General features: G+C 39.0%; 1 protein-coding gene and 1 non-coding gene across 2 annotated transcripts; one reads left to right on the top strand and one right to left on the bottom strand.

Annotated features, from left to right (window-relative positions):
- Positions 1 to 550: 550 nt before the first annotated feature.
- trnak-cuu lies at positions 551 to 623 on the bottom strand. Its single transcript has one exon. It is a non-coding gene; the product is annotated as a tRNA-Lys (tRNA).
- Positions 624 to 1202: 579 nt separating this feature from the next.
- LOC120518652 (acyl-coenzyme A thioesterase 5-like) lies at positions 1203 to 7222 on the top strand. The gene is made up of 3 exons (XM_039741551.1): positions 1203 to 1963; positions 2723 to 2925; positions 6306 to 7222. The coding sequence occupies exons 1-3, from the start codon at positions 1414 to 1416 to the stop codon at positions 6912 to 6914; spliced, it is 1362 nt and encodes a 453-aa protein (XP_039597485.1). The 5' UTR covers positions 1203 to 1413; the 3' UTR covers positions 6915 to 7222.
- Positions 7223 to 11620: the final 4398 nt, after the last annotated feature.

The following is an 11620-nucleotide window of genomic DNA, read 5'->3' as shown; positions in this document are numbered from 1 at the left end:
ATCTGCAATGTAGGAATGTAAGATTCAAAGCACCGTTCGTTGAAGAGAAAGTTTTTTTTTTTTAGAGATATATTCTTCCATTCAGCAACGTGCCATGAGCGGGATTCTAACTCTGGTCCCTGCAATAATTTCAAGTAGATCATCTCTCAAGAATCGCAGCAGACTAATACGCACTATCCTTAATCCAGCTGACTACCGTATGTACAGTATTTACATTGCGCCCAGCCCTGAGTGGTTTGATTAGCATGCTTAAATGAGTGTTTTATTGATGGCTGTATGAGAATGACTACTGGTGACCATATCAGAACGTCAAATTCCATGCAGCTGACAATATGGCAAAAAAGTGACAACGCGGTAATAGCTGAACGTTAAGCAGTAAAACTATTTGTTTATTTTATGTAACTGGTGAATGATAAAGAAACTTTTTGTGTTATGTGTCCGTTTTTACATTGCTAGTATATTTTTTTCTTAGGTTTTTTACACACATAAAGTACTATATTTTTTTATTACTAAGTAACTCCAAGAAACAGAAGGGTAGAAAAAGATATTTCGCCCAACGTGGGGCTCGAACCCACGACCCTGAGATTAAGAGTCTCATGCTCTACCGACTGAGCTAGCCGGGCATTGGGTATAGTATTTTAAGTGGTGTTAATTCTTGGTAACAAGAACCAATCAAAAGTATGTTCCGTTACTGTGATTCTACCAGGAATTACGACAGCGAGCCAATCACAGTCCGTATCTACCAAGAATTTGACGGACCAATCCTATGAACCTCGACGCTGTAATACACTTCTTTCATGCAATATTATTGTTGCTCGTTTACTCGTTTGTTTATTTTTTATCACTTAAAATATATTTAAGCCTATCAATTTCATAAGGATTGTTCGTTGCTGTTTTAGGGTTGCATATGTTGTTTCTTTATTCGCGTATTTTTAACCCAGAATTATATGATATATTGTTATTATATATAAAACAAAATCAATATAATTGCAAAGAGAACTAAGTACTGTAGCTCTATAAAGTAAGCAAATCATTACAGCTCTATTTCTCTGCATGAAATGAGTATATTACATACATTTTAATTCTCCATTTTTGTGCAAAATTTTACTTTTTAACATGCAACTCTAGTATCCTTTGGTGATTGAAGAGTTTTTTTTTTGTTTGTTTTACTTATTTTAACTATTATTTTCTTTAACACGTATCAATGTGTTTTGGACGGGAGTCGAACTCCGATCCATGAAGCGCTTCATTTCGTCAGGGTATTCTCGAAAGGCGGTTGTTTACTTTGTAGTTGCGTCACTAACTCACAAATACGTAACATTTGAAATTTGGTGCTGGTCTTACCAATGTTTCGATCAAATATAACTTTGAAAGTCCGTGTTTACCCCGCAGACTCGTGGACTTTGGATCGCAATGCGGCTGCTAAGCGCATTCATTCAAGCGCACAGGGCGCTGCGAGTTGCCGTTGTTTTCTATCATAGGTGCTCCCCGGGCATTACCATGACTTCTGTTCGCATCACGGTAAAGCCCGACAGGAGCTCGCTCTTCGACCGTCCAGTAAATTTGAAAGTAGAGGGCCTTCGGCCGCGGGAGACGGTGACGCTTCAGTCCACGCTGACGGATGAGAAGGGGGAGCTGTTTGAGGCCCGTGCTCGATATCAGGCGGACGAAGAGGGGCACCTGGATCTCGCTTCCAGCCCCGCGCTTGGCGGCGACTATTCGGGGGTTGAGCCCATGGGCTTCATATGGGCTCTGAAGCCTCGGAGCCTGTACGGTCGACTTGTGAAAAGAGACGTCAGCAAGCCTTTCAGAGTGGACGTCGAGGTGAGAGCGGGCTGGCAAAACCACTCTTTGGGGCCGCTGCTGGCCACCTGCGCGCTGAAGCGGCATTTCATCGCCCAGGGAGTGCGTAGAGTAACCGTCAGAGAGGGCCGCGTGCGCGGTACGCTCTTTCTGCCTGCGGGTGAGTTTGTTTTGAACTGAATATGTGTGCCATATGCAGATTCGTCGCACAATAAAAACAATATCAAACGCTGATAACATTTCGAGATCCCTTTTGCTCTGCAGAAAGCTGAGACTGAAATAATTGTGATTTATCAAGATCAGAGGTTCCCAGACTCAGTCTGTGGCACTTTTGTGATTGCACTTGAACAAATCTGTCAGTCCGTCCGTGTTCTTCATACCTGTCATTGTGTTACATGCCTTGTGTGAAAATATGCTATAGAAATAATAGCACCTCGTGTTGATTTGTTTATCCATAACATACACATATCCAGGTTACACACTATCTTCGAGATTCATTGGGCTCACCTTAAATGGACACATTCCTGCTCAACATTTACTTTTCATTTTTCTTGTTTTCCTCTCGTGTTATATAAGTAAAAGGTGCACCATCACTAGAATCTGTGCAGTGTGAAATGAACAAGTGTATCCCCGGATTAAAGAACATGGCCTGTTTTAGACTTTAAGTTATGCACTGTATTTCAGAGTTTAAAAGTCAGATGACCGGAGTCGGGAGGCATCCATGCTAAACACTAGTGAAACTGTAGATATCCAGACACGGGTGTAAAATATGGTAATGTTGGAACCCATTACTGCAACCTGAATAGTGTGCCTGAATTGAAATTCTTTCCCCACAATATTTAGAGGGCTTCATTCAAAAAATAAATCTGTACAGAGTTAAAAGGTGCTTTTTTGATGACTGCTAGTGATTGCTTCCTAGGAGATGGCCCATTTCCAGGAATAATCGACCTTGGTGGTACTGCGGGAGGATTGCTGGAACATCGTGCTAGTCTTCTGGCCAGCCATGGCTTTGCTGCCATGGCCCTTGCCTACTTTGGTTTTGAGGATTTGCCTGCAATGATGTCTGAATTCCACCTGGAGTACTTTGAGGAGGCTTTACGATATCTGCAGGGGATACCCCAGGTGAGATGACCAGCCTTGCAACATTTGGGTTACAAAGACAGTGTTGTAATTCAGCAATGCATGCTTTCTGATACTAGACGTGTAATTAAGTGACAGTTGAGAATTGATAAATTTGTTTTGTGTCATGTGCATCATCATTCATAGTGTGATTATAATTATCTTGTGAGTTTTATGTGCTTTGAACACACATGCCGCTTAATATGGCCTGTGATACAGACACTAGATTTTAATTATTCAGAAGTGTTACAGGCATTTGAACATTTGTGTCAGACACTTTGGTGTATGCAGGTCTGCTTGACAGTTGACTAATGTGAAAAAAGACTTAAAACAGTTCTAGAATTCAAGGTAAGCTATGAACATACTGAGGGTATTTGTTCAACCCATCAGTCCTTGTGTAATATAGTACTTTTGACAGTGAATATTTTACAAAACAGTACATTATAAAGAAACATAAGAAAGCATGGTAAAATCTACAGCTGCAAATGAATGAGGTCCAAACTTTGAAGCTGTTCCTAGAGAAATTTCATTTATTCATCCAATAACCACTGCAGTCCAATTTGGTGAAACAGCAGCAGAGTTATGTATGTGGTACTGGTTTGTATCTGATGTGATGGTGCCTGTGGACGTGGTGACAGAGGTTGGCACAAAACTGTTAAACCAGCTTGTATTCTCCTGCTAATGATCTTCAGGACCGTACAAGTTAAAAATGCAGGCAGCGTATGTAGAAATGAATGAAAGTGGAAACAACCTTAAGTGTGGCTTTGTGATTCGTTCTGCAAACAGTAAGTAAACAAGTACTCCTTATTTACAGTACACTAAAACAACCTCACTGCTGCATCATCTGTAGATCATGTAATGATTCAGTATCTAACAAGACACTAAAATTGGTCAGCAAAGTGCCACAATGACCTTCTGTCCATCATGGTCTGTTTCAGCCAACTGTTGTACCTTGGAACTTCTCCATTGGGTACTTTTACAAAAGTAAAATAGGTTTAAAAAAATGTGAACTTCCAGTAGTCATAGATACCCCATAACCCCCAATTAGCAATAGGATTTGACTCAATGTGATTTTTACATCACCTCAGTTTGATTCTACTGTGTCAGCCACCACAAGCCTCAATTTACCTGTGTAATACTGTAAGAGGCCTTTAAGTGACTTCTTTTATGTACTCTACTAATATATGTAATTAAATTCTATTACTTCTATCATGTCTGGATACAACATTGTCAAAAAACTATTTAATAAAAATGTGCTAATTGACACTTTGATAAAATAACTAAAGAAAAACAAAAATGGTCCACCTGTCAAAGAGGTGAACTAAATCTCCAAACGCACTTCAAAGTTAATGCCATGTGTACAGTTTCTTACATTCTTTGTTTTCTTTTTTGGAATCTCATCTGTCATTTGCTTCTGTTGCATTTTTCACATAATTTTGTTGCATTGTTAAACAAAATTGGTTTGGTCTGCAAGGATTTTATGATATGAAATGCATTTTCCTGTTTTGGCTTAAAGAAAGCTATGATTCACAGCAAAAGGAACCTAAATTATGTTGCAAGTAGCGTCCCTTAATAATTACTGCTAGGGTTGCTGCACCCTTTAATTTATATAAATATAGATAAAAATGCAATGAAGAAGTTGGGTACGTTTGACCCCAATCAAGGTGGATCGGTGGACACAGAATCATTACAGATGGGCTCAAACAGAATTCAGACTTGGGTAGCTACATGGTAGTTAAATGTAATGTAAATAAATGTTAGCAGTTATGCGTGGGAAGTAAAATATTGAGTGTCATTACACAGTGGGTGCAAGCAGAGGACTGAGTTGAAAACACACCTTGTAATTTCCAAGACTTTGAAACCAGAAGAAAATTACTGTTTATTTAGTTTGATACATTCTTTTATGTATGTAAATGTTGTTGAACTATTATGTGCATTACTGTTGTGATTTTAAATGTATACATTTGCCCAAGTGTTGTGCTTAGTAAAAAGGTGAATAGAAGAAAAGAATTCAACTGAACTTTAATATGTTGTTTCATTTTGAATGCTGCTTTGACAGTGATGATTGATGAATGTGGAATTGTAACCTATCGATTACCGCTACTGAAAACAGTTCAGGTATTTTCACAGTGTCCATTTAAGGTGTAACACAAACAGTACCAGTTTTCTAAGACTGTTATATTGTATTGTTCTTCACCTGCATAAATTGAGCCTTGCATTTTTATTAAATTCAGATGTCTCTGTCATTAATACAACACTATAATGTAAGTACCGAGTATGCAGTCAAAAATTGTTTTCAACAAGCAAATTGGTTTTAGTTGTTGGTGTGCACAAGTAGTAAGATGGTTAACAGTATGCTAAGTTACATAGTATTATGTGTGGAGTACAAGTCAAGGAAGATCAAGCTTAAGCTAAATAAAGCATTTGTGAGGCCTCATCTCTAGTACTGTGTGCAGGTTTAGTCTCCATCTTACAAAAAAGAGATGGACAAAGTCCAGTACTGCACGGTATGAGAGCTATGAAGTAAGATGGAAGGAGTTCGATCTTTTCAGTTTAAACAAAGGGGTGACGTGACGACATTATGTAAATGTTTAACAGTAGGTGTGAAATTAATAGAGTGGATATCGGATGCTCCTTTAAAAAGACTTCTTTAACAAGAACATGAGGGCACAGATTGAACACAATTCACTTTTAATAAAGGTTAGAAAGTATTCCTTTAAACAAGCCTGCTGGTGAGTTTCAGCCTCAATCCCCACATATTTTGCAGGAAGGCTTTGGAACAGCAACACTAGTGATGGAAGATTTTATTTGTCTTACAGCTTTATAAGGACTAAGCAGCAAGGATGTGTATGCATGTGACAGCTTTGTAAAATAATATTTACTGTTAATACAACTGATCATTGTCAACTTGATAAGAAGCCCGTAATCCAAGTTCGGACTAGAACAGTTGAAGTTTGAAATTGTTGTAATTTGCTGATACCTTGTGAGTATTGAACAGTAGAAAATGGTGTGTCAGTTAGGACGAGCAGCTGCCACAGTACAGAGTTTTTATACACCTGATTGTTGAGATAATTCATTACTGCTCTCCAAATCTGACAATTTCTTGCATTAACATCTGTCACATGTTGGTCATTCCTGGTTTATTTATTTACGTTTTTAACTTAATCTAAGCAAAACTTGAGAGTCGTTATAGCAAGTGTAACAAATTCATTTCAGTAGCTGATTTGATTCACCTACTGTGCACCACATGTTCTCCATCTAAATATTTCACTTTAGTCACCATGTAAAAAGACCATATGACTTGACTTTGGGATTAACTAAAATTATTACATTAAAACCCTCCATTTTTTTTTTCTTCCCTTTTTTTTAATGCTCTTATGTAGGTAAAGAAGTCGGGCATTGGAGTTATGGGTTTGTCAAAGGGAGCTGATTTGGCCTTATCTATGGCAACGTTTTTGCATGGCATTTCCGCCGTGGTCAGTGTGTCTGGCTGCAATTCCAACTCTATTGCTCCTCTACATTATAAAGGAGTGGTTGTGCCTGGATTAGGAATGAGCCTTGACCAAGCCCGAGCTGATGAATTTGGTGTCCTGGACTTCTCAGACTGTTATGAGGACCCTCGAGAAAATCGCAACCAAGCTTGTGTGGTACCCATTGAGAGGTCATCAGCTCACTTTCTGTTTGTGGTGGCAGAAGATGACCAGAACTGGAAAAGTAGCTTTTATGCACAAGAAGCTGTAAAGCGACTCAACATGCATGGCAGAGCACCCCCTGAATTGCTGAGTCTACCTGGAGCTGGCCATCTCCTTGAGCCACCCTATTTCCCTCACTGTCGATCTTCATTTCACAAAATTGTGGGGGCCCCACTACTGTGGGGTGGGGAATGCCAGGCTCATGCTGTTGCACAGGAAAAAGCTTGGAAGAAAATTAGTCACTTCTTTCAAGAAAATCTGAATGAAGACGAGTGGCAAGATCCAAAGAGCAAGCTTTAGTGTCATGTAGTGATATGGTGCGTATCATTTTGGTGGAGCTATGATCTCTTAACTGGAATAGTAGTGGTATGAAAGAAGTGGAAAAAGGCCTTCTTGACCATCAAATGCCTTATATGTGTAATTTGTTTTACATTATGCAGCACTTTGTTTTGAAGTTAAATGGGCGATTTTACTTTACTAAATAGTATAGAGGGTTTAAGTATAATGCAAATAAACCCAAAACTGAATATTTTGTACAATGAAACAAATGATTTTGAGGGATTGTTTAATTTGGAATAGAAAACTAAATAAAATATGTGTACATATTACCTCAGCTCTCTGGTGTTGTTGATTATGACTAATTAGACTTTGTTTATGAATGCCTTCTTTGTGGTCCAGTGTTATCCTAAAACTTTACAATATATTTGTTGAAGTACTCCGATACAAGAGATGACATTGTGTATTTTTGTCAGATAGATCAGTTTTAGCTTTACTTCTAGGGGGCACTATGAAAAGAGTATGTGTATGTAATGTAACCTTATACAGTATATACAAGGGACATTCAAAAAGTTTCAACACTTTGTTGTTTTTTTTTTTTTAAACTCTATTTAGAAATTCAAAAACAAATTACATCACTTTTCTACATAGTCATCTTTCGTTGTGGTGCAGTCTTCCCAGTGTCATACCCGAACAACAGAAAACAAACGTAGCAAAAAAAAAAAAAAAACAGTTTGAGGAAAGTTTGAAGAAAGAGAACAATTTGCAATATTTGTGCTTGGGGATCGTTGTGCACAACTGAGCTCCGACCACAGAACTAACTGCTCTGTGGATGATTCATTCAGGCATTTCAAGGTCTTTTGGGAACTTTTTTGTAATGTAAGTAATGCCCAATCACTACTACTCCCATCTTCACCATTTCAAACAAAAAAACAAAAGTGCAGAAAGTTTTTGAATATCCCTCACATACACACACACACACACACACACCAGGTATTTTATCAATTCACTGTTCATATTCAAGATGTGGCTTACAAAATTAAAGTCTCACAGTTTTGCTTTAATTTTTCCTAGCAAGCTGTGACAATACGCCATTTTCCCCAGAGAAGCCATCTGCTCTCTTCTCGGCTCCCAAAAATAAACATGAATTCTTAGCTCATAAAGCTAATTTGCAGAAAGACACAGCATGATCTGGCTCCTCACGCTGTGTCTGTGGTACATTTAGCAAATTCGTCATTTTGGGATGCTGCAATGGTTTTTTTTTTGGAAAGAATGACGTCCTTGAGGTTTGACAGGATTGAAAGCCAGACTGCAGAAACCCAAGTTATGCCTATGAAGTGCAATGCTTTCCAAAAGTGCATGCTACATGTGGTTTCAAATTAGTCCCTTCAATTATAGTTAATTTTTCTCCTTCTTTCTCTGTTTAATTCTTGTAGTCCCAAGAACCCACATATTACATTTTTGTTTAGATATTGTTGTCACATTGAGTCCCCTCCACTTTTTTTTCCCCACCTACTATACTCATTTTACAGTCTTCAGAATCACCTGAGCTTTTGACCAGATGAGGTTGTTTTCTTTCATTCTGAAGCTACTTTTGCTATCATAGTGGGTTTCTTGAAGTTTTGGGAACATCTTGTAAGACACCCCTACACTGGCTCCAGTTATCCTTGTACTCCCCATCCCCAACACTTAAAGGGGCAGGTCAGTCCTGATGGTCTGTATTCGTAGTAGCTCAGTGTCACAAGCAAAGCCATTAGAGTTGCCTTTGCCAGTGCATGGTTCACTGAGAATCGGACACCTGCCTGTTAAAGTATGTCAGGGGTGGTAGTCCTGGAATCCTCTGTTGCAGTATATGTTAAATGGAAGGTTTGGGATAGATGGGCTGCCCAACCATGTTGGAAGGACAGTGTGGGACTGTCCTTTGTGAACAGATAAGCCCCCAATACACAGGATGGCAACATCCCATTGGTTGTGCTCTTGGTGATGCATCCAGCAGGCAACTGGGAGCTGTAGTCCTGGTAAGCAGCTTTGCTGAGGTACTTGGGGACGACCAGGCAGAGCTGTGGATGGGAGGTCATCCCCTGTTTAAGGAGATCATGTCGGAGCCAGGTGTGACACTGGGGCACTAGAAGTACTCCTGGGTCCGACATAAAAGGAGAGGCTTCACATTCCCTGGGTGTGAGTGGAGTCACGACAAGGTTGCCGGTAAAACGGAGAAGAAGGACAAAGAAGATAAACATATTAGTTTGCTTAGGTGAACTGTGTACACACACACACACTATATATATATATATATATATATATATATATATATATATATATAGTAACTGCTCAGAAAAATTAAAAGAACTTTTTGAAAACACATCAGATCTCAATGGGGGAAAAAAAAATGCTGGATATCTCTACTGATATGGACTGGGTAATGTGTTAGGAACGAAAGGATGCTACATCGTTTGATGGAAATAAAAATGATCAACCTACAGTGGGTTGAATTTAAAGACACCCCAAAAATCAAAGTGAAAAATGATGTGGCAGGCTAGTCCATTTTGCTAAAGTTTCATTGCAGCAACTCCAAATCATACTCAGTAGTTTGTATGGCCCCCACATTCTTGTATGCATGCCTAACAATGTTGGGTCATGCTCCTAATGAGATGACAGATGGTGTCCTGGGGGATCTTCTCCCAGATCTGGACCAGGGCATCACTGAGATCTTGGACAGTCTGAGGTGCAACCTGGTGGCATCAGATGGACCAAAACATAATGTCCCAGAGGTGTTCTATTGGATTTAGGTCAGACAAGCATGGGGCCAGTCAATGATATCAATTCCTTCAATCTCCAGGAACTGCCTGCATACTCTCACCACATGAAGCTGGGCATTGTTGTGCACCAGGAGGAACCCAAGACCCACTGACAATGGGTCCAAGTTTTTTTCCCGAAATCTAATGGTAGTCAAGGTGCCATTGTCTAACCTGTAGAGGTCTGTGCGTCCCTCCATGGATATGCCTCCCCAGACCATCACTGACCCACCACCAAACCAGTCATGTTGATCGATGTTACTGGCATCATAATGTTCTCCACAGCTTCTCCAGACCATTTCATGTCTGTTACATGTGCTCAGGGTGAACCTGCTCTGATCTGTGAAAGCACAGGGTGTCAGTGGTGGACCTGCCAATTCTGAAATTCAATGGCAAATGCCAGTCAAGCTTCACAGTGCCAGGCAGCGAACACAGGGTCCACTAGAGGCCCTCATATATATATATATATATATATATATATATATATATATATATATATATATATAAGCATAGAAAGACAGTTTGTATATTTTAATCTTATGTGGTCGTTCAAATTTATTAAAGCCTCAAGTGATGGTAATGTCAGTAAATTAATGTAAAATAAAGCAGCTTAAAGTGCCAAATGAGTAAACAAGTAAAATATTTTAGAAGTTTTTAAAACCAGGGTTAAAACACCACGCACAGAAAACACAAACTTTAGCACAAATCATCAGTGAACAAAAATTTTTTTTTACAAGTACAGGAATGTCTTAAGTTGTTCTTTAGTAATACCTGTTGATCCTGGTAACCTCAATTTCAGGTGAAAAGCATTCCAGAGTTTGGGTGCCCACACTGAAAAAGGGACCCCCCTGCTTTAGTTACTACCTTGCCATTGGTACACCAGATAGCGTTTGATTTGAAAATAAGAGGGGTCTTGAATTATTGTAGGGACAGAGTAATTCTGCAAAATATTCTAAAGCCTCGCCATGCAGGGCCTGATATATAAGCTTCAAGATTTAAAAATTATTGTTAAGTCTTGCAAGAAACCAGTGAACAGAGGCAGGAATTTGAGTCTTATGTTCTCTACATCTTAACCTTGTAAGAAGGTGAGCTGCTGCAACTCTCGACAATCCAAAGACAAGCCAGAGCTCCACTGACTGAGACGTGAGTAACGAGTTTTACAATAGTCCAAACTAGCACAAAAGCAGGAGTGATTTTCTCAGTGTCTCAAAACATCTAATTTAGGGAATATTTCTTAACTAAAAAAAATGACTGAACACGTTTCCCAACATTTATTAAAAGTAAAATCAAACCAAGAATCAAGTGTAATGGCATGAATTCTAACAAAACGTTTAACACAAGGTGCCAAGGGTCCATGAGCAAATTTCAAGTCCATAAGAAATATCAAACTGACAGTTGGCATTCATTCAAGTGTAAAAGAACTGCACAACATACAATCATTTAAAGCTGCAAAAAAAGTCATACTACTAAAGTCATAATGCTAAAAAAGAGGCCATTGTTGCATTAAAATGAAAACAACTATTGGAAGTGTTTTTATTAAATGTCTGGAGGATTCATGTAAAGCAAGAACAAAATGGGCCCTCGGATGGATCCATGTGGCACCTCACAAGAAAGGAGCAGCCGACAAATTCCTGCTGTATCAATGAATCTTTTGATATAAAAGAACCGTTTCAAATCAGTTTTAAAAATGCCAGCCCAGTCACTAATCCTCTCAATAAAAATGCCACAATCCACAGTGTCAAAGGCAGACCCTCAGTAACAACACCAAGGTCACAATGCCACCTTGAGTCATCTTGTCTAATTATCATTTAACAGAGCCGTCTTTGTACTGTGCCACTTATGAAATGGTTAAAAAAATGTATTTGCCTCCTTTTTAAGTATCAGGTTTCTTTAAACTCTTATGGTAAATTAAAGCTTAACAGAAGAGAGTAAACA

Source organism: Polypterus senegalus, chromosome 18, assembly GCF_016835505.1.
Source record: "Polypterus senegalus isolate Bchr_013 chromosome 18, ASM1683550v1, whole genome shotgun sequence".
In the NCBI taxonomy this organism is placed as follows: domain Eukaryota; kingdom Metazoa; phylum Chordata; class Cladistia; order Polypteriformes; family Polypteridae; genus Polypterus; species Polypterus senegalus.
This window is presented reverse-complemented; position numbering and strand designations above follow the sequence as displayed.

Coding starts and splice junctions, on each gene's coding strand:
- LOC120518652 (XM_039741551.1), top strand. CDS start 1,414: ATGCGGCTGCTAAGCGCATTCATTCAAGCGCACAGGGCGCTGCGAGTT. Junction 1,964..2,722: donor TACGCTCTTTCTGCCTGCGG/GTGAGTTTGTTT, acceptor ATTGCTTCCTAG/GAGATGGCCCATTTCCAGGA. Junction 2,926..6,305: donor ATCTGCAGGGGATACCCCAG/GTGAGATGACCA, acceptor GCTCTTATGTAG/GTAAAGAAGTCGGGCATTGG.